Here is a 24,258-nt window from a genome sequence, read left to right on the forward strand (position 1 = left end):
TGTACATCGAAAAAGCAGAAGAATTTTTACGGAAATTTTCTCCCATTTTTAACCGATTGCAGATCGTGCGGAATAAAGAAATGCCGCGAAACGATAGCAATTCCGGCGACTCCAAAATAATATCGTTTCCACGCCTATTCGCACCTACCGCAAACGCACGAAATCCGCAATCTAATTACGATCGCGCCGCGGCGTATCGCCGGCTAAGAATAATTTCGCGGGCATCTGGGCGCATAATTCCCGGGAATTTCTGACATAGCGGCCGTTGTGCATAGCAATTAACGCGTCGGCAAGCCACGGGCGGAAAGAATGCGCGGCGATCGCGGAGCGGCGGTGCGGGGCGAATTAATCAGAAATTAATCCGCCGCGATCGGGCGAGCCGCGTTAATTGACTTCGCGTAGCAGAAAGGGCCCTCCCCGGGCGTCAATTAACCGAGGGACCCCGGCAAGCCCTGCCGGTCTCCCGCGCGCGAAATTTCTTAATCCGTTGCCGTTCGCGGAAGGAGCCGCGCGCGAACGTGAACGCGGCCGGCTGATTTATTGGCGGGCCAGAGAGAGAGAGAGAGAGAGGGGGAGAGGGAGAGAGAGAGAGAGAGAGAGAGAGCGCGCTCCCTGGGACGGGCCATCGAGCAGGAAAGAAAAGGGGGAAAAGTGAGCGTTCGCCACGCGGCGAACAATCGATCCCTCGGACGATGTCATTACGCCGCCATGGCCAATTAAGGCGCGACGCGTCAATTATGGATGGTAACGGGAAATCGACTTTCGCGGTCGTGACGAGACACCGATTACACGATTCGTTCGTTCGTTCTATCAATTACACCGCGCCACGCGTATTTGGTCCTACCAGCGTCTGCCTCTTCGTTATTTATAGCGGATTATGGGTGTCTCTTATTAGACGGCTGTGGAAAGGTGCTGCTCGATGTTACCTGTTCGATTTACCGAGCATTTTAATCAACTTCGTACGCTCGAACGATGCGTCGGAGAAAGATTTCGAGTATAGTTGTCGTGCCTAAGTATTTCGAAACTTGATATTGTAAAAATGTGACCTGCGTTATTAGCGCAGTCCTTTCTTAAAAAATTGATTCTAGATTTCGCCTTCGTATCATAAAAAGATATTCATCGTATATAAAAGTGGATTAATAATATTTAAATATCCCCCGCGTCGGTGGAATATTTCGAGCATAATCATCGCACCTAAGTGTCTCGAAACTTGCACGCTGTTGTAAAAATGTGAGCTATATTATTAGCGCAATCCTCCGTTAAAAAATTGATTTCGCCTTCGTATGATGTCTATAAACATAACAAAATATTCATCGCATATATCTATTAAAAAATGCATTAATTAAAATCGCTGTGATATTGATTATCCTGTGACGACTTATTCGCTAAGTGCTCTAAATTGCTTTTTCTTAATGTCAGACGTCCGCGATGAATTGTACCACATGTTACATAGTAAAAGCTGTTATTGCTGAATATTTAATAATCGCAATGACATTTATATTCTACTATAAACAACGTACAGGAATTAATCAGTAATGGATATTTGCTAATCGTGGCGTAAAAAGTTGATAGAATCAAACTCGATCGCGGAGAACAAAAACGAGATGTTTACCGATGAAAATAACGATTCCTCTGACATAATCATCTGTTGTTTTATTCAACCGCGAAATTATTCTGAAACAGTTTCAAGCAACAAGAGTCGAATAGAGTAGTTCATATCTCATTTTATCGTCTTTAATAATTTCCAATTGACAGCAGTTTTAAATCCGTAGCTTTTACTATCATATATTTGACTCAATTACGAGAACAGAATATTTGTTACCGAACAGGAAAATTAAACAGGAAGCTGTAAATTAATTAACTACATGTTAGAAATAAATATCGAACTATCTGTTAGAAATAAATATCGAACTACCTGTTAGATTTATAGATAGAAATTTACAGATCCGGTTAGAACCGCAAACCGCGCGCGAATTTCGTTCCGCAAACAAGCGAACGCTCGGTTCCTAAAAAAATGATTAACGAGGTATTAATGTTGAGCGTGGCAACCTGGATACCGAAATCATTTCTAAGCGATAGAGCACGGCCAGGAAATTTCGAGGCATCCCGGTTGGAAGCCAGCACAATGGCTTCGCGTTTATGAGTTTGCCACGTACAAATGGCCGCTGGAGTGGTCCGCCGCTGGCCGCGCCATTTTACCCAATAATAATTATTTACTCGGACCTGGTGTTTGCTTATTTGTTGGACGCGTTACACTCGTTGGATTGTCTGTTTCGCGGTTGCTCGCTCTCGCCGTAATTTACTTGGACACGGGCATGGAACGTTAGAACGGACACGCGGGCGAAATTCATTGGCTTACAAATAACATTTCGTTTTCGCGTCTTTCGCGGCGATTTATGCGTTGTTCGAAGCTGTCGGCTCGCTTCTGGCATAGTTATTTAAACGTGGAATGAACCAAAATACTGGGCTGCGGTTTTCAACGAAGTTTCATGGTAATTAATTTTGAGGTATTGTTATACATTCGATAGAATAATTTATGGACACTTCGACCCGGTTTTACTGTTTTATTCATCACCGTTTACCTCGTTTTACTTATTTTTAAAACGAAGCGCGCTACTTTCTCAGTCACGAGACAATGTGGTTTAAATTCGTAATATCTTCTGCATTTTACAATAAAAATCGTTGGTTAGTTTACAGATTTCTATAACAAAGAGTACCGAATCAAAGCTTGTCTCTAATTTCATTCGATGAAGAGATTTCACTCCTTTAGTGTCGATCAAGAATTTCTTTTTTTCTATCATTATTAAATAAATTTATAAACATTGTTTTAATCACTGTACAGTAAACTAATCGACGTATTTAAAAAAAATCTTCAGTACAGTCCTAAAAGAGTCATACCATTTTAAAACGTGTTGCTCCGCGTCCATCACTGTCCGTTTGTTGTAACAATCAAGATAATAAATATAAGTAAAAAAGCTACAAAACAATGCAGTAAAAATATAAGCGGATAGAAATAGCGCTTAGATACAGCAGCGTTCCTCGTTTCCATAAGACACCGCGGAAAAGTCCGCGTCCGCGCGTAGATCCGATCGATGAGTCACCGGCGATCCAGAATCGTGGCCGCGGAGGAGTGGATCCACGACGGTTTCGGCCCCGAGGATCCATCCCAGGCCAGGCGGGACCACCGCGTAAAAAGCCGGCCGAGGAACAGAGGAACGTCTGTTCGCCGGATCACGGTTATTGTTGCGCAACAGCTCGGCCCGACACCGCGTCACCGTGATCTATCGCTTGGAAACACGCGTCGATGATTAACCGCGTTATCCCCATTTGCATGCGGTGTTTACACGACCGGCTAATTATGCGCGATACACGGCCGACTATTAAGATATTACGTGACTGGAGCGTGGCCGGAAAACGCCGGAAACGATGCGCCCCGGGGCGACGAAGCCGATCGAGCGAGAAGACGATCATCTCCAGTTGTTAATCGCCGACGGAAATTGCATTCTTCTTGTTCGATAATTTGCGAGCGCGCGCGCACACCAGCGCACCGGTTACTCCTTTCGCTCGTTTTCTGGCTTAATAATCTCCTGATTCTGTGCACTTAGTGTTACACGTAAGTGCGCGTTCACGAGATAAAGACGCCGACGTCCTATCGGCTCGCACGTTTCCCGACCGTGAAACAGAGAAACTTTCGTTTATTTCTCTGCTGATAACGACGAAATTGCAGTCGACAGTTTTCGTTAATATCCTTCTACTTGTTAACACTTTATAATAGCAAAATTTCCTTATTGCTTAGAAGACGTATCTATTTGCCAAATGGTAATGGGATAAATAAATATTCGCTTCGAATATAAAAATTAAATTTTAAGCAGGATTTTAAATTCATTTTTGTAGCAATATATTCGAATAAATTGAAGTTTACTAGCACTTATTAAATGTTAACTATTACATTTCCGTGGCATTAGTAAAAATAAAAATTGAATAAAATCGAATAGACTTTGATACAAGCTTTAATAATAAATAGAATTAATTAATGATAATAAATAGAATTAATAAAATATTCAGAAACGCATCTCTCGAGTCTACTACAATGCTAGCGCATCGCTCGCTTGTAAATGAATTTTTTAATTATCCCCCAAGGTCTCGCTTTTTATTAACTCATCGATGCACCAAGGCGGGGTCTCTTTATTGAGATATCATAGAGATAATTCCGTTTTATACACTCCTTACGCCGTAAATAGCACAGCGTAACGCGCGAAATTCTCGCCGCGTATACCCACCGTTCTGTTCGCAAGACAATGAAAATCTACGTTTGCATAATTATCCGCGGACTGTAAATGAAGTTAGAATTGAAATTGACGGATGGCCAGCGGATTCCATGCATTTATGGATGTTCCACAACCGATGTGCACGCATGCAGCCCATTGTTTCGTCCAAGTTCCAGCGTTTCTGTTCAACGAGGCTAGAAGGAAAGTGACTAACATTGTGTAATCTGCGATAATAGTGTTTGACGACGCGATCGCGGTGGATTCCGTGTAATCTAGACCGCGTGGAACAATCGAATACGCTCGACCAGAACCGTTTCTTGTATAAATGTATCGATTGAACGATCCGCGTTTAATAAATTACCGAACCGCGTTTAACACTAGATTGCCTAAGCAAATTCATTTTGACTGCTTTTCAATTTCAATTAGAAAAATAATTATGTAAATAATGACACAGCTTCTTATAATTTTTGTGACTTTTTCTACAACATATAAATGCGTTTATTAATCATTATTGTTGCCCCCCCTCCCCCTCCTTTATTTTCGGTATATATATATATGTGTGTTATACCTATATTGCCGAAAAGCAGTCATTTTCCCGTCTTCAAGTTCTCGTCTTTCTAGTGTTAATAAATTACCGAACTCTGTGTTTTATAAATTTCTGAACTCTGCGTTTAAGTCGAAAGAAATCGCGGGCGTTCAGCAAAGCGTTTGAAGGATGTTTTTCCAGCCGGCGCCCGAGATTAGATGCGACGACGACCATGGAAACGAGTCCATCCCCGGGGGGCTTTAATAGTTCGTGTGCGATGTCTCTATTCCGCGTGAAACGTTACCTGAAAGTTACACCGGGTTATGCAGGGTTAACTGGTAAAGTGGACATAATGCGCCAGTGCGTCATGCACCGGCCTTGGTGCACTGCGTGTGACGCGGGCGATGCATCGCGCCACGGTAAATCCTCGTAAATCAATTTTCGCGAAATCAAAGCCGAAAAACCGTGCGGAGAATTTCGACACTTGCTGGCCAGATAGAAAAATCACCCGCTACCTATAATTACTCAATTTTATGTCAACGGTGTCAAGTGAAATCGGAAACCGCGTCGAAGGTAATTTGACTTTGGACTAGAATTGAATTGGATTAGAAAAGTATTGTGTTTAAGAGGAAAAGTTCTATGCTTAAATGTTACCTAGGTGCTTGTCATTGTTTTATTGTGGTAATTAAGTTTTGCAATAAGTGATGTTTAAGTAATTAATAAAGATGGAAGCGTCGTTGGTAAAATAATAATCCTTTCAATTGCCTATGTCAATACTTTCTTTATGATTAATTAGCTGTTAAATTGAGTTGCAATAATAGATGAAATAATAGCGAGAAAATAATAAAAATAACCATAAATCTTCGTTATTAGGTCATTCTTATTTTTTACGTTTTTCACAGCTTTCTATTCTCTATTCCGTTCCTATTTCTCTATTTTCCGATTGCTGATCGTCTCCGTGCATATATTAGTCGTCTAAATCGCAGATTTTCATTATTTAAATAATTAAAATATCAAGTTAAAAATCGAAAAACCTCGCCACTTGCACATGCAACCGATAATCACATTTCCAAGCCTCCACGAATTTCAAATTCGCCTAACCCGTCAAAAACCTTGCAACGATGCCTGCGCCGCCCTTTAAATAATTTATAAAATAACTTTCCCGTCTCCGCGCGTTCCAAACATTTCGCTCGAGAACTAATTGCAACGCCGTCCACTATCCAATGACGCTCCCGCATCGAATTGCCCGATTATTTCCAGCGAGCCCAATAATTCCCGGTCGGCACAGCCCATCGGAGATCAAAACAAAAATGTGTTTCCGTTCTCGAGGAATCGAATTCCACCGAGGCAAACGGGGAAACCGACGCGCGCGTCGTCGCGTCGTCGATGGCGCCGCATTAAAAAAAAAAGAGAAAAAAAAAAGAAGCAACCAGTCACGGAATTCGATGCACCGGCAAATATTGTCCCGTGCGATGCATCGGCCTCTCTCCGTCGTCCTACAGAAATTTTCACACGCTAATTAGAGTGTCACGTGTCGGGGGTACGGCAAGCCCGAGACGGACGTTTAATCGAATTAGCAAGGCACTCGAGCGTGAGCCGGAGGGTGCTCAAATAGAAACCCACCCCGGGCTCTCGGATGGTGTTTCGATCTGTTTTGTCTCCGCGCCGTGCTCCCCTCGTCCTCCTACTCCTGCTCCTCCTCCGCCTCCTCGTCCTCCTCCGACCCTCCGCGCCAACCCCGCCGGTAATCAATCTTGTCTTTCGGCCGACTTTCGCGCTGCCTCCGTCCCGTCGCGATTTTTTAATCGACCGCATCGGTGTCCGTCGCTCGTTCGCGGACGAATTGCGTCCCGGTTCGCGGGGACAGTGATATTTTTATGGGAGACCCGGGAACCGCGCGACGGAGCTGCGGCGGCACGCTCGCGGAATTCGTAGCTCTCCGATGGGGGCGTTTAACCCCTTGCATTCTAATAACGAGTCAGTCTCGTGGTGAAGATTTTATTCTCTACTCTTCTAAATATTAATTTACTTCCGCGTCTAATTTTACTTGACTTCTATGTCTAATTTTACTTTACTTTTATGTCGAAATAAAAGTAAATTAAAAGTGTAGAAACGAAGATAAATAATGATAATATAGGTAACAAAAATTGTCTGGTCATATAAGGAAAATTATTAAGTACGAGGGCTGATCGTCGCAGCATGAAAGGGGTGATAGTGCAAGGGGTGAAAACGGCGGAGACGCGGCTTTAACGTTTCCTGAAGATCATCAATTAGTTACGAGAGGTTGTAATTTATTTTATAAAATTAGAAGTAGTTTTACAGAAAAATTTTCGGCGCTTAATAAATGGTTTTTCTCCCTGTCGCGCTTCGGCAGGTTTAGGGTTCGAAATTGGATAAAGACCGTCTGCAACACCGTGAAGCCAACAGTGTTGCGACGCTCTATTCTCACCGGCGAGTTAGGCTCATTTAAGTAGACGTTTTAGCAAGATCGCCGGCGATTATTTAACGATTTATAACGAATAGAAAGTTCTCTTATTTGGAGAAATATTGAAAATATTTTGCAGAGAATTTTGTCTTAATATTGATTTCGATCGCTCGGCGCATTATCTTTTGCGACTAAGTAATAACTTTTTTTAATGTTATTTCTGAGCCAGTCAAGAAAATTATGTTGCATTCGTTTCTTGCAGATATATTTTCTATGATTTATCAACGAGTTATCAAAAATGCCGAAAAATGTCTTAGACGCGAATAGATCTTCCAAACCGTTGCATAAAGAATCGTTAAAGAGTTGCGAAGCTGCAACCTAGATCGCGAAGTGTCTAGGGCCGGTTTCGAAAGTTTCGAATAGAAATTGCAGTTACGGTGATCCGTTTGAAAAGGGAGAGAAAAAATTCTTCGGGCCAAGCTGTTTCCGGCACACGTGCGCGCGCGCGCGATATAGCGTTGAAACGAGCGATCGATCGAGGCCTGGCTTCGCGATCGAGGTATCGCGTGACGATCCTTACGGCCGATACGCGGCGTAGTCCGTCGATGACACGGGGAATGATAAACGCGGCGAAATCTAGAGCGGCTCTTTCAATCGCGTTTCGCTCGGTACGACGACGCTCCTTGTATCTGGGTCAGCCGTGGCGACCTAACTTGCACCCGTGTGTACGTTCCCACTTACACGACGAATAACACGGGAACACGGCGCGTGCATGCTCCATGTCTCTCTCTCTCTCTCTCTCTCTCTCTCTCTCTCTCTCTCTCTCTCTCGGGCCGGAGCTGTTCTACGCCGGTCAGGTGTGCGGACGATTGTAAATCGACGAACGGCCGGACCCCGTCTCGTTTCACCTACTATTTCGCCGTTTCGTCTTCGCGCCTTCGGCAATCGCCTTAACCCGTTCGCTTCGTTTTAGGATAAATCTATTTGAAATGGAGGATAAGGACACCTTATCGTAGGGCGACGAAGGGTTTAATCATCTGGATTTTGGCATAGTTACACTTTATACTTTTGGAAATCACCTTTATCCGTTCTAATTCACCATTATCCGTTCTAATTCACCTTTATCCGTTCTAATTCACCTTTATCCGTTCTAATTCACCATTATCCGTTCTAATTCACCATTATCCATTAGTAATTCAATTAATAGAATTTCACTAGCAAATTGTCATTCCACTTTAATTGATGTTAGAAGTAAAATGGCAAATGCTAGGTAAATATCCAGTTTCTAAGAATCACTGGCTCACAGGTGAAAGAGTTAATCGCAGTGGAATGACAATTTTCTAATGAAATCCTGTTAATTGGGTTCATATTTGCGAATCTCGCGACATGGCCGAAATAATAAAGGCGATCTTAAGGAAGAGTTTGGAATATTAGATAGCACGTGTCCTAAAATGCATTTATCACAGAAATAGTGTTAGATATGCAATAACTAGACTTAGAAGAATTTAGTGGTGTTATTATAGCCTTCGCTATTTTTTAAAAAAGTCGAAATCTCTTCCCCTTCTTTCGTAATGCTATAACATGATTTAAATTACACGTATGTCAAAAGTCTTGCTTTCTTTATTATTAAACTAAACGAATAAAGTGCAACAATAACGCGGCCACCAAAAGTCCTTTAAATATCTCCTCCGCGTCTAGACATCCCCCAAAAACGAGCGACCAGTCCGCAAGAATCCCTTTATCGCCTCGTAACCCCCTAAACCGCCGAAAACCGACGCGGAATTCGGCGGGGGGAAAAAAAAGAGGAGAAACTCGGAGACGGTCCGCGCGAATCTTGCTCGTATCTTCCGTGCCGCGGGGTTCTAGTCGTCGGACAGACGGAGCGCGCAGAGGGACTATGTAGTATCCGGCTCGAACGTGCGCATAAGTGCACGCTGGAATGCTCGGCGTAGCGGCGGTGCATACTTAGCGGTGCATACGTGCCGCAACACGGATGCACGCGCGCGCGCGCACACACACCACTCTCCCTGTTCCATACGCGCGCGCGCGCGCGCGTGTGTGTGGAAGAGACGGACAGACGGACAGGACAGACAGACGGACGGACGTGTGTGTACAGAGAGACAGAAGCAGGATCCGCGGTCGCGTATGCGCGCGGCCGTGTGTGCGTGTGTGTGTGTGTACGTTTGTGCGCGCGAGAGAGCGCAAGGTCGCGTCGGGGTTGGGAATTCGGACTGCCAAGGGTTCCCACCCCTTCGTATTGCGCCAGAATTCTGACACCACCTGAACACCGGAGTGGCAGCCAGCCAGTGTGCGACAGAGAGGGAAAGCGGGAGCCGGGCAGGGAGGGAACGAGAGGGGGCTAACTCCGTCTCATTCCGTACCGAGGTATCCTTCGGGAATACCTACCGGGTGGCTGCGAGAAATCGTCCGGGCGAGAGCATTAGACGATGGTTGGACTGTTACCCCTCCGCCGGGTTATCTCTCCGAGCGGAGGATACCTTTTCTTAGGACTTTTAATAGTAAATGTACCGATGCGTGGAAGCTATCTTGCTTGTAGTATTAACAATTTTTTAATTCATAATATTAAATTTTTAGATTATAATATTTAGTAGGTTCTGATGGTGGTAGCTTCAAAATTTTGAAGCTATACTATACACAACCTGCACCATAATCATGAACAGCTCGAACGTTTAGCAATTACCAAAGGCCGCGACGCCGGGTTTTCAATTTCATCGAAAGTTTATCGGCCGAGGGTTCACATGCATACCTAACGAAGAATCTCGGTGTCTCGTCGGACACTGGGGGTTGCCAAGGGTAGAAACTTTCATTATCATTGAAACGAGGGTTCGTGAGAACTCTTCTCCAACCCCGTTAGTCTAGTTTCCTTCTTTTTTGCGTTACCTTTCACAAAAACGTAGATTCTCCATAGGATTGTTTCCGATCGTTGTTCCCAGTCCACGATGAAAAGCAACAGCGTTCCGATCAACCCCATGGCGAACTTCGACTCGCGATGGAAATTACTAGTAATAAATAATTAAGTAAAATTTTGATTGACTCGCTATTGTAGAGCAAGGGGTTAATATTTAAGCATACAAGTAAATTCAGGAATAAACAATGTTCTATTCCTTCTACGAAATTGTGTCAATTAAAAAATTCCTAATTTAATTCTGAATAATTTAACCCTTAATTTTAAATAAATTCCAGAGTAACTATGAAGAAAATGGCATGTTAAGGGGTTAAAAAAAACCTTCGAGAGATTTTCTCTTAACAATCTTTCTTATTCGTCCTAGCAAAGTGCTTATACAACGAAATATAATTTTTAATTTATTTCTGTTTCAGATGCGGTCGCGCAAGAAGCGTGGTCGATCGTTTCGTGGATGGCCACCCGTTATATGCCCAGGCCGATCTGTTCGCGTAATATTATAGTCCGGTGAGCAGTAATCTGGGTTACGCCCTCCCCTCGATTCATAAGAACCACACGTTAAAGTGGGAGAGAGCGTGATTTCTCTTCTTCTCTCTTTCTCCTCTCCCGTCTTCCCTTCTCTATCTTCTCACTTTCCCCACCGCGTCCCTCCCCCCTGCTTTCTCTTGATCCACTGTCTCTATTCCTAGCCTCTCCTGCCATTTTTCTCTCCCTTCCTGCCCTCTCGCACCTTGTTTCCTATTTTATCCGGATCTGCCGTTCATCGGCCCTTACGATATATTTTTATTTCGATACTTTACATCTCTATCGATCACTGTTTAATGATCTCTTTGACAATTGAATAATTGGGAAACTAAAGCTTTGCAATTACGAAGCATTGTAAACTTAAAGTTTTGTAAACGCAAAGTTTAATAAATGCAAAGCTAGTTTTACATTCGCGGAGCGTCGACTATAGATTACAAAATTACAAAAAATTGTTTCAGCGAACATTCAACAAGAACAATTTAATCTAATCACCCCAGCCATTGTTGCAATTTATTTTCGCATTCGGTTCTCCGAGCGGTTTCGCGAGGGTCGCCGGTTTCGTTGCAGCGGCTTCGGAAAAATCGCAGTTAAAACCGATAGCTGCGAGCCGGTTCCATTTTTTTTTCCCCTCGTTTCCTCGTGGAAAGTAACGCCGTGGCAATTTTTTATCGCCGGTATTCCACGCATCCTTCTGCTCCTGTGCACCGGTTCCCGGGTTCGCAAGTTGACGCCCCGCGTACATTTACCCGGCGCGGACGCGAGTTCCTTTTTTCCGAAACCGTTCTACTTCACTCTACTTTTTCACGGTGTTCTACTTTCACGCGTTAATCCCGCGATTTACGAGCGTTCGCCCGAGATGTTTGCATGCCGCCGAGAGACTCTTGGATTCCTAGCCGGTGATCTAGCCCCGATCCGTCCCCGTCCACGTGCACCATAGAAATTATTTCGCTTTATATTCTTGACACTGGGTTTACGGATATTTCTTTGTATATCTGTCCATATGGCGCGCGTTAGAAAAGAATAAATATTTTGTAGAATAAATAATTTTGAATATTGTCGTGTAGGTGTATCGATATTAAAATATCTATATCAAAATGATACGGTATTTTATATAGTAGAAAAAATATATATAGTAGAAAAATAGTAGAATTTTGGGATCAGCTGAATTTTATATCATTTTTTGAATACGGAAAGGACGTGCACCCTTTTTATTTTGAAGCATAAATTTTGGAAATTAAGTAGCGTTAAACCCAGTGTTAAACCTACTATTAAACCTAGTACTAAAGCCCGCAAATTCCACCAAAAAATATCCACTAAAAACATACGAAACAAATCGTTTCCGATGCTCGTATCTCGCCTTACCACCACTCGACCGCTTAACACTGATCGACTAACATAATTCCAGCTCATAAAAAAATTGGTAAAAGGTCAAGGAAAATCTGCAAACCTTCTCCAGGACCACCGTAACCGAACAACGATCGGTCCGAAATTAAAGAAACGCCGAGCGGTTCGAAGCGGGGACATAAATCAGCGCCGAATTAGCATCGGACAAGAAGTCCTATATGACAGCGGCGCGTCGAGAGCTGATTTCGAGGTAACAGGAATAAATCAGGCTCGCGCTCGTGGTGCAACCTTTTCTGATATCTTTTTTTTCTTCACTTTTTTTCTCGTTACAGGTACGGCGGCCGCTGAATTTATCGAGTAAAGGAAGATCAAGGGAGGAGCGAGGAGGAGGAGGAACGATTGCGTGCGCCGATGGAATTCAGCCGTGGCGCGCAGAAAAATCAAATGGAACGGGCCGCTTTTAAGTCGATTTAAAACGAATGCGCTTAATTAAAGCGGGGCCCCCGGCCGCCGGACCGGGGCACGTTTTATTGACGGCGTTACCTTACGTGTGCTCTCTCATTAACTTGAGGAATATCCGCGCGCTCCTCCGTTTTTACTGGAAGTTAATGATACACGCTTCGCGCGGATACGGTGCGCGCGCGCGTCGTCGTCGTAGCGGGATACATGCCCGTGTGCTCTGCGAGTTCCTTTCGACCTGTCGTCAAAATTTCGAGCACTTTCTGCACTCCGGTTTACCGATACTTTGGTCAGTGAGGTGGACTGGTTAGTTCGGTGCTCGCAAAGTATCGGTGTTGTAGATAAATTCGTGTTTTGTGCAGGATGTGCTAGTAGTTTGAGTTTATACTAAATATGTATTCCCAGCATATTTTCTCTATCTCCAGTGTCCATCCTTGGCCGTCCGAAATCCTTCCAACTCGATAAGTACCTACACACCTTCGTGGTTTATTCAAACCGTATTATGAATGGAATACATGCTAAGTATTATAATAAGGTATGTATTGTCTTTTGTCTATTGTCTTACCAAGTCGAACGAAAAATTAACGATTTGATTCCTCAGGAACCTTCAATCTACAAATCTACATCATGATCAGCCACAAAAAAAATTCTCCCCGTAACATTTCTCAGGAAGTGCACACCTCGGTTTTCCACCTGTTACATAACGCGAAACCATGTTGCACCAAACTGAGCATACGCGTGTCGCAAATAAAATCTGGAAGCTTAAAATTGAATCCAGATTACGTCAAAGTTAACAAACAACTTCTATCAGAATTAGAACCACCAAGCTCAAAAACAAATCCATGTTCCCCGTTCGCCGACACGTACTTACGAAACCATGACACTTCGAACATCGACGATTCCTTAAAAATCGGAAACGCGGCCGAACCGATACTTTCTTCACCGACTGTAACATCAGAAGGAACAAAATGTTCTCGGGCAAGTTGCAGCTGTCAATCTCCTCGAACCATACAACACCGAGGCGAGACAGCAAAAAGTCGGTCGTTGTCTGCCCGACCGAGTCCGCAGCTTAATGTTCCATTGTAGTCACCGAGCCGCTGCTGTCACAGCCGAGAAAATCCAGTAGGCAGCGTGCGCCCGGCGAGAACCGCGACACCCATCGCAGGTCATAAATTATAGAACAAATCACCGATAAGATCGATCGCGTAAACGATCGTCTAATTATTACCGCGACGGCGACAGCGACGGCGACGGGCTCCGTAATTTATTCCAGCGAGGAAAAGGCGCGTCGAACAGAGCCCGAGCTACTTCGCGCGGATAATCTCGTAATCCATCGGTTTAGCGGCGCGGCAAGGAGGGGGAGCCGAACGAACCTGTCACAAAAGAAGCTAACGGAACCGCCGTCGTTCGCCGGGCAAAGATGAACGTTAACGGTGTCCGCTGTCGGAGGTTTCACCGCGCTAAATACACAGCCGGCCGCGCGTTTCCGCGGCGCGGCGCGGCGCGGCCCGCTCGCCCGCTCGCGGGGAACGGTGGTTACACGCTCCGCTTCGACGCCGAAGAAATTGCACGGCAGCGCGCCCGTTCATTTGTCCCGCGCGCGCGCGCGAGTCGTAGAGACAATTGGTCTAGTAACGAGTGCATCTGGAAACGGAGAGAGCCAGGCCCATCGCTGCTAACGAGATAAACCCATCGTTACTGATAAGTAGACCGCGCCAGATGTTTCTGCGAATATCGAGTTTTATGGACTGATCCAGAGAAACTGGATCCAAACCTGTTTACCGTATTAACGATCACCATTAGGCTCTAAATGGGAAAAGCAACCCCTTAAACTTTTACGAGCGTCTCGCCGTTGCCCGAGTGTTAAACAATCGCGCGCCAGTTATCATTCATAAAGGCCCGCCAGGTTCGGATCTTTATTGAGCTTGCTTCCTGGGACGCGGAATATAATACGGTTTTTCAACGAGTTTTCCGCGGCTAAATTCTCTGCACGGTTAATTGGCGACTTCCTGGCATGGTGAAAAATTGCCACCGGTGGATAACAGTGCGCGTAATACGTTATTATGTGCTGCCGCGGTTCGCGGTGGTATTTTCGTGCTGGTAGAACCAGGCTGCGGGGACTCTGTGCGCTTTGGACGCACACTGGCAGATGCTATGGTTGTTTCGTGTCGTTTTGTAGGAATGGGAATAGTGTGTCTAGGTAACTCTTTAATTAATTCAGACAATTTTTATTTTACTGGAAGAGTCGCGGTTTGATTAGAATTTTTCGATCTGGACAGTGAAACATTTCATATAGAGTGACTACTATCTTATAATAATAAATATCGTAGTACCAAGTTTTAATTAAATATAATAACAAATAATACCTTATAATCATAAAATAATACCTTATAATTAATACGACAATGAATACTACCTCACAATTTCTTATTAATATATTTATATAATCATCAAATCAAGAGAATGTTGCAAAATGAATATCATAACCTTGCTATTATTAAAATTGCAACCTTACTCTCATATAAATTATATGAAAAATACACCGTCGTCCATAGATTAGACTAAGACATTATATTCCATCTACAATATCAAAATTTCAACCCTCTTATATAAATACAGTTTAATAAAAATTGTTTCGAAACAAAGCATTATTATTTCTAGCTGCGCCTTAGAGTCGCCACTCGACCGCAAAGGGTTGAACGTCTTCGTGAAAGGGCCGAGTGTGTCCAAACATTCTATCGCGGTGGTAGAGTGGCACTGTTGATTTCTCGATCGGCCGCACTTCATCTTTCGTCCTCGCGGTGTTCTTAGTGAATAGAACCAGCCACCTAGGGATAAGAGAGATTGACACTGGTCGTGGAGCATCGGAAGAGGATCGAGAGGAACGACGGAGGGGAAGAATCCTGTCCCGTTCACTGTGGGAATTTGTAATTGCGCGACAATGTCCCGGCCACGGCGAGGGGGACATTTGGATGAAGAGAGAGACACAGAGAGAGAGAGAGAGAGAGAGAGAGAGAGAGAGAGAGATACAGCGAGAGGAAGAGACAGAGAAAGAGAAAGGGGCAGGGTGGAGCGGGACGGGGGGGAAAGCTGATTGTCTATTTAAGAACGAGGAGCCAGAGCTCGTTCGAGGCCGATTGGTTATCGAGGAGCACGATAAGACGCGATTAGTTCCTTTCTGCCGTACGATCGTCTCGGAAATGGGTTTACACGGGGGTAAAGCTTTCGAACATCCATGAGGCACTGTCATTGTGGTATAGTTCTTCCTCGCGGAGTATTCGAGGACGTGGGACGAAGATCGATGCCGATCGCGGACCATTCCTCTGGCGCACCCTTCAACCTTTCTTTTTCTTGAGATGACAAAATTAATTGGAATGCATTCATTCTCTAACAATTAGAATTTTTCATAAAGAAGTTTTCATTTTTAGTTTAGTTTATTTCGTTAGATAGTTTTGTTAGATACTGATTCAGTTTATTTTGTTAGATACAGAGAGCTACTTTATTGAACTGGTTAAGTCGATATTTTCAGCGATGCAAAATTGTAAAAATTTGTTGTTGTATGCTCTATTAATGTTTCAGAAGGAGACAGCGGAGTCGTTTAATCTTGAACTAAGGACACAAGATTAGAGTGAATTGCAGAATATCACCGATCAAAGTCATAAAGACAGCACAAAACTTCGGAAGATAGAATTGTAAATTGAAGACAAGGTAGAAGAAGAAACCCACCGATCAGGGTCGTAAAGAAAGTAGAACGAACGAGATCGCGGAACAGTAAATCGAAGAAGAGAAGACAGAAGAATGAGACCACCGACTAGGCTCAAATACAAACTACAACAATCCGTATAATAAAACAATAACCCAAAGCCAACGAAACATAATCGGAAACCCAACGATTAAGCTCGCAAAGAGAGCACAAATATAGCAAAGCACAAAATATAGAATAGCATCGCAAAGTGAAGATACGAAGAGAAACTCACCGATTAAGATCGTAAGGAAACTAGATCAAACCACATTTCGAAACAGTAAAGAGAATAAGACCACCGACTAAACCATAAAATCGCAAAACAAAGGCAGCAAAACCTGCAAAGAAAATCGTGCAATAAGTTCGTAAAGAGGCCAGATGGTAGAGCAGTAAAGACGAGACGGCAGAAAGAAAAAAAAGAAAGAAACGCGCGGCCGGGTGGATCGAGGCACTCGACGGGCGAGGGCCGTGGATCACGAAAAATCATGAAGCCGATGATTTAACAGCGGTGCCAGCGGAACAATGAGAGTGGCACGTCGAAAACGCGGTTATTTAATACAGATATTTTTCATAAGTCGCATTGTGTGCAAAGCAGCGGCTCGCGCGGGCCCCGATGGTTTCTCGCGCGGGATATGTCCGTAATTCGCAACGCGCGTGTAGCCCCGCGAGGCGCGCCGCGCGTTAATAAATCTCGGCCGGGCCGCGGCGAAAGAGAGGAGCGGACGGGGAAAAGAAAAAGGAAGGAAGAGAGCACCGGGGGAGGGGGGGGGGGGGGGGGGCGGGGGGGAGGGGGGGGGGGGGAAGAAAAAGGAGGGAAGGGGGCGGGGGGGGGGGGGGGGGGGAGCGGCGGCGGCGGGGACGAGAGCGCGGGGAAAGGATTGACCGGCGGACGCCGCACACGAAGGGCGCGCGAGACGCGGCGCGCCGTTTACTCGATCGGTTCATTAACGTTTGCGCTAATGTATAGATACGCCTTGGTGGGAGACTATAAGACCTAAAATTCCACGCTAGAGCAACTGTTGATATTCGCTTTCGACTCCGTTTAGAGCGCGAACTGAGGGAGCAACGTTCGAACTCCTCAGATTGGGAGCAATTAAGTCCCGCCCACACAAAGTACTCCGTACAGAAGGGGAGACATAGTTAGGTCGCATCTTCGAGGCACAGTTTAGGCTGCGTAGCCCATTGATATCGGGAATGATAAATTGACATGATTTATAGGAGGTGTGACCGTAGTCGTTCGGAACGCTGTTCTGGTTTCATCGAAGTCGCCGGTAATAAAGTCACGCCTACTTATCATAATTGGCGCGCCTGTTCCAGCCGTATGCAAATTTATACGCCGGTATCACACCTTTTCGAAGCACTCTAGATAAAGAGAGGACACGGCGGATAATCCCTCGTGGCAGTTAATAACAAGATCGGGAAATGTAGATGGGCGTAAATAGCGTCCCGGAACAGCGGCGCTGATCTCGTTAGAACTGTGAGCACCGTAGCCACGCCTACCCGCACTCTACGGTTTTCTTTTCCGGCGTCGTTTACTCGGCCGCGTTGCTCTCTCGCGAGTCGGTTAGAGCGCTACCAGAAGCACTAGAGCAAAGAACACTTGTTGACCACGTCGGCTCGAGAGTAACATCGTTCTCTGCATGACAGCTACGAATGGCAAGTGAACAGAGTGCATCGTTACACTGTAATTGCGCATCCTTCGAGCGCAAATGGACGATGGAAAAAAAATAAATAATATATGCTTCCTTTGGAAACAATTATTTTTATAGTGTTAGTACATTTACTGCAAGTGCTTAGTAATTTATTATAAAGATTGCAACGATAGCAATGCGATTCATTTATCTCCGAATTTTATTTCGCCGAAGCGTACGGTCGAAGATGATTAATTTGATATAATTAATATAAATATATAATATAATAAAAATTAATATAAATATATAATATAATAATAATTAATACAAATATATAACATAGTTAAAATTAATGTAATTTGTAAAGATGATTATTGCGGGCTTCGTAGGAGTAGAAGCTGGTCGGAGAGGTGCACGTGCTCCGTTAAATCTATATTACAAGAATTCATTTCTAAATGCGTTTCGAACGCGGACGCGGCCACAGTCGCAGTTTCCGCAGCGAAAATACCGGGGAGCCGGCCGTTTCTGTCCGTCGTTACCGTTCGACCGTTGCCACTTAGCAAACTATCCGGCGTATCACGGGGATCCGTAGCCAGGTAGTAAAAAGCGAATGGTCTTTTTCCAGGTCAAAGTTCACCGACGGAAAGAAAACCGGCTCCCCGGTTTTTCCGCGGGCCGAGCGACAACTGGGTCGTCGCTCGATAACGTTTACCCAATAAATTCACGAATCATGGGAAACGGCCAATTCTCAGCATCCGGTGACTTCCAATTACGTCGCATTGTGTCTCGGTATCCACTCTCTCCCTCTCTCTCTCTCTCTCCCTCTATCTCTTTCTCTCTCCGGGTTCCCGCTTTCGTACACACATCGTCGAAGGAACAAAAGCGCGCGGAAGAAAAAGAAAGGAGGAAACGGGACAGAGGAGAGAACGAATAGGGAGAGAAGAGAGAGAAAGAGAGAGAGAGAGAGAGAGGAGAGAAAAGTTTTTTTCGATCGTGCACGCCACGTATTAGAGGACTACAATGAAGCCGGAGGGGCCGCGCCGCACGGTTTCACGATGCGCGCGGATGCGAGACTGGCCTAACTTTTGACGCGGCTCTAAATAAGGGTTCGACACACCTTGTGACACATGTCACTCACCGGTCTGCGAATCATCCGGCGATGGGCTTTAAGACAACGCTTTTCTCACGACCGGAATCGGTGACTGCGCCGTCCTGGCATCGTTCTCGATATTTATGTCCGGGTTAACAGTGCCATTTTAACCATAATCCCGTTCCGTTATGTTACCGATTTTCACTCGTTCCGCGAAGGATGAAATATCTAAATGGAAACGCGTTGCTCTCGAGCACTGTGCTAGTTATTTCAATAAAAGGAGGGGCAATTAACAGGGAGCTTTATTTTCTTTATTTTTTTCCAAATTTTAGGACGTTCATTAAAGCTAAGCAAAAATATGGACAGTGAAGTTGAGATTAACACTATATTTTAGTACTTATTGTATAATATTAAGTATAATAATAAATAGTATTTTAGTAGGTATTATATAATAATAAATATAATAGCAAATAGTATTTTAGTAGAAGTTAAAACTGTAGAAGTTATTACATAATAATTAATATAATAATAAAAAGTATTTTAGTAGTTATCACGTATTAATAAATATTATAGTAAGTAGTGTTTCAGTAGTTATTATATAATAATCAATATTATTTGAGTAGTTACTATATCAGTTATTTTTTCCTTATTTATTAATTACTACAGGTCTGCGGACCTGTTAATCCGTTCCGCCGAACAAATTTCGAACTTGTTTCGCTCGCAATGAATTATCAATTACCATGGTGCGTTTCGCGAACACATAAGCGGAGTAATAATTAACGATGAAACGAATGAATCGGGTGCATTAATTGCCCTAGTAAACGCGTGCAAGGTCAACGACCCGAGTTCGCAAAACCGTGTTGGCACGCATTATACCAACCAGTTTCGATAATTATATAAAACTTTGCAACCACGGGTCTTCGCAAAGATGAGCCCGCGAAACGGTACTGTTACGAGTGTCTCTAATTAAACAGAAAGAGTCGCAGCGTTTGTCGTCGAGAATTTACAACGAAACTCCATTAGATTGAGATTTGAATCGGTGGTGTAGGATCGCAGGAAAATATTAAACGCTGTAACATTTAACCCTCTCGCGATGGGTGCCGCGTACACACGGGCAGTCACTTGGTGCATCACAGTGGCTGACGCCGCTTTTATAATCATAATTATATTATTATTTTATTTCAATAGCGAACTCAGAATAGAGATATAAATACATTGGCGGTATGGTTATCAACCATACGAAGTTTGGTTCACTGGCGCTTTCGCGACAAAGTATGATCAGTCGCGCTGTTGCGAGAAGCAGCGAGAAATGGTACAGGTGCCTGCCGTCGCGAAAGGGTTAATGGACACGTGGAAAAGAAGGAAACTAAAACCACGTGTCACAATGCCATGGGGCCACATATTTAAGTCCCCGTTTCCATTAGATCGTTCAAACTTTAACCGAGCGTGGCGCGCGACCCTCTGAGTCTATTTACGAGTTAGCTAAAGTGTAATTCGGCGCTGTAATAACGAGGTTGTAATTAGAACGAGATCAAAGCGCGACGCAGCTTGTCCCGTGGAGCGTTTTACAACGCCCGCGCGCCCCCCTGGTACCGTGGAAGAAATATCGCGGCGCGGAGGCCATTACAGGGGCCGAACGAGAATCTCTTTCGAAGTGCCGTCATAAATCGCGTCGGCCCTCGCGCGACAAACCCTCGATGGCGACAAATAAACAGCCGCTAAACAGGGAAGCTGGGTAAAGGGCCGCTGAAAAGGCCGATTCGTCTTGGGTAAACGGAAACCGCTCTTATTAAGAACACAGATTCGAGTTTCCGCCCGAGCAAAGTGTACAAATGGCGTGGCTTGATTTAGGGTCGAAAACAAGATCACCGACGCGATCGTTTAGGTGGATTCAACTATCAAAGCTGTACGATTTTAAGGAGAAGGAAAACCTTAATTTGCATGAAACATAGCGCCAAGAAAAATAATAATTAACTCCGCCGCGCGATTCGTCGATTTTCATTACAAACGTCGATCACTTAGTTTCCATTTATTTAAATATTTAGCGTTTCTTCCTACTATCGTCGACTAATATAATTATTCGCCAGTATAACTGAATAGATATAACTAAATTCAACTTTTACTATAATTAAAATATAGACCGCTGTAACAAGCTAAGCAAAATGTGGAACAGTTCTTAATCCCTAAAGAGTTCCACAAGAAACTAGAAACTGCTTCGATTCAGCACGAGAAAGAAACTGTACAAGTTGAATTAAACAGGCCGGGAATATCTTTAATACGAAGCTAGGGATTAATATTTATATCGAATAAAATGAATCTTAATGAATTCTATTCATACGCACTGAAAACGTTAAAGAAATGAACAAGAATACCGGGGAAATGAATACTCTGACGCTTCCAGTTCTTTGACGCGTATAATATGTGTATTCGCAAGACTCGTAGAAAAATGATTATGTTGTCAATAGGCTTTTAAGATCTGCGTTATAATTGTAGCGCATGGTATAGTTAGTTTTCGGTTTGGCGAAGCGATTCTTTGGAAGTCGTTATTAGAGTTCGGATGTGGGAAGATAAGGGGACGAAGATTAGGCGAGCATTTGAAAGAAGAAAAATCAAAATGATGATTATTCTAAAATTGCGAAATACTTCAGTGCCATAATAATTCGGTGCCATAATACTTTCAGTGCCACCGTCTCATCCCTCTGACATCGATTGGAAATTCAGCAAAAGATACTGAATCAAAGTTCTGATACAATTTAGTTCTCATACAATTTAGCACTGCGAATAAAAATGATGAAAATGAAATTCAGCGACCAATGTTAATCGACACTGGAAAGCTAAACAAACAGATTAACACTTTACCGATCAGTAGTCTATAAATCAGCTTTTTACCTCATCGGGTAGCCTAGATATCGGCTTTTTACCTCGTCGGCCTTCCTGTAATTTTTTAAACGCCTTCCGCCTTCCGCGACGAATAATATAAATAAACTAGCTAAAATAAACATTAATAGATATTAATGAATGGATATCAATATTAATGTTCAATGCTAATATTATGAAAATATAAAAATATTTAAGGTCGACGAAGCGTCAATTACCAGGTCGTTCAAGAAAGTTTTCCCAAAACTGGCGAATCCTTCGAGCCTTTCGTCGCCGCCGTCTAGAAGATCGTCGCACGTCGACGACGATTCTATATCGACGACACGAGGACTGCCGACGCTAATATTATGAAAATGTAAAAATATTTAAGGTCGGCGAAGCGTCAATTACCAGGCCGTTCAAGAAAGTGTTCACCAAAACTCGCGAATCCTTCGAGCCTTTCGTCGCCGCCGTCTAGAAGATCGTCGCACGTCGACGACGATTCCGTACCGACGACACGAAGACTGCTGGTTCACAGTCGGCCAGAGGTGAGCGTTGAATTCCATCGCAATTGGGGACAGCTGAATAAATTCCGCGACGATGCAGCCGGTCGCACGCCCACCCGGGCCGATGCGTCGAGTGGCTGATTATCTTTTAGTAGCCGATAACAGTATCGACATGAGAACGACGATCTACCGGGTGACCCACGGGCTACACGCGGTTGTGGTGTAGAACGAACGGGTGCCGTGTAGAAAAAAGGGAGACGCAAATATATCGCGCGCGCGCGCGAGCGGGCGAGCCGAGCCGAGCGAAATAATGGCTCACGTGGCTCGATCCGCTGCTCGTCAAGGTTTTACGAGCGCGCACGAACCGCGCCGTGGCCGCGACGCTTGTTGGCCTGAAAAGGTAAAACCGATGCTTACCGACTCGCTCCGATCGAATTTAATGCCCGCGTACGAAACACCGGCCCTCGCTGTTTCAATTACGACCGGCTCTCCGCTCCGTTTCCTTTTTCTTGCCTTTTAGGAAACTGGATTCGGTCGCCTCGCCTTCGTTTCCATTATTTCCGGACGACCGCGCTCTTTCGACGTAAACAACCCCTTCGCGAGCAATTTTGCAGCATTATTTCAGATCTTTTTGTTCAAGGTTGTTGCCCGAAGAGTGGACGATTAACCCTTTCACGTCCTTCGACACGTTTAGTTTTCTGAAAATTATAATTATTCCAAGGGTGAAGAGAATCGGTTGAAAGACTATTCTTAGTCTAAATTCAAATCTAATATCTCATCGAATGAAATGAGATGGATGATAAATAAAAAAGGAACTATTAAATGGGTTGTATAAAAAATTCATCCCTGAAGAGGTCAATGTTCCCGCTGCCACGACCGTAAAAATTTTATTAAATAATATTAGCGTATTTAGGGGTTGGAGTCCGCATGAATTGGAGATGCGTCGATTTAGGTCGCATAAATGGAAGATAAACTAAAGTCGCGTGAAATGAAGACACGCGAACGAAAGTCACGTGAAATGAAGACGCGTAAATGAAAATTACGTAAATCGATGAAGCGTAGGTTAAAGTCGTATAAATCGAAGGTGCATGAATCGAAGTCGCATAAATCGGAGCTGCACGAATCGAAATTGCATAAATCGAAGCTGCATGAATCGAAATTGCATAAATCGGAGTTGCATAAATCGCAGTCAGCTATGCAAAATTTGTCTAAACAGAGTTTTCTCAAATTGCCTAACAGCATCTCTTTTAGATTCGCTGGCGAAGCAATAGCCAACGCTTCGAATAAAATATAAAATGGTATAAGGTTGGACGTAATTACTCGATTCAAGTGGAACTTTTTATAAGCTTGCATTTAAACAGATTTTATTCAACAAAAATCCTTACAATACCATTATTACCATAATTATCATAATTACTATAATTTTGCTACATTCCCTGACAAAAGACACCCGAACATAAAGAATCGAAATTAATTAAAGAATTATTAAATAAATTATTCAAGGCGGCTGATAAATAATTAGACTAAACAGTTACTTGTACACAATAAATACAGATTTAGCCGTATCAACGATTAAATTCTCACTAAATAATAAATTCTATGCAAACTAAAGATCCACACTAAATTTTCTCCTTAACAATTCCAATAATTTAAAAATAACCCAACTAAAAAACTGCACCAAATATATCTTAAAATATTCTATCAACAAGATATAACAGCAATATCTTAACAATAACATAATTTAGCTCCACGTGTTCGCGACAAATGCCTAAAATCCGCAGCCCAGTCATCTCCACACCAAGAAATATCCTCTCGCTCCGTGTGTAACGCAAAGGGTTAGTTAAGTCGCGGCTCGCGAAAAAGAAAAGGTCGCAGAATAAATCAGTCGCCGGAGGGGATAGGGTGAAGCGTGGAGGTTGCGCGTGGGCCCCACCCGTGAGCCGAGCATAATCGGTTACGTAAT

At 43.8% G+C, this 24,258-nt stretch overlaps 1 protein-coding gene across 2 annotated transcripts in view; it reads left to right on the forward strand.

Annotated features, from left to right (window-relative positions):
* Positions 1 to 15,070, forward strand: part of LOC144474598 (uncharacterized) — a 93,358-nt gene extending 78,288 nt beyond the window's left edge. For both annotated transcript variants that reach the window (XM_078189655.1, XM_078189656.1), the window contains 3 exons: positions 10,559 to 10,649; positions 12,073 to 12,261; positions 12,344 to 15,070. In XM_078189655.1, the coding sequence (XP_078045781.1) occupies positions 10,559 to 10,637 (79 nt within the window). In that variant the 3' untranslated portion in view covers positions 10,638 to 10,649; positions 12,073 to 12,261; positions 12,344 to 15,070. The remainder of the gene's footprint in view (positions 1 to 10,558; positions 10,650 to 12,072; positions 12,262 to 12,343) is intronic.
* Positions 15,071 to 24,258: the final 9,188 nt, after the last annotated feature.

This window comes from Augochlora pura, chromosome 8 (genome assembly GCF_028453695.1).
Source record: "Augochlora pura isolate Apur16 chromosome 8, APUR_v2.2.1, whole genome shotgun sequence".
Taxonomy (NCBI): Eukaryota; Metazoa; Arthropoda; class Insecta; order Hymenoptera; family Halictidae; genus Augochlora; species Augochlora pura.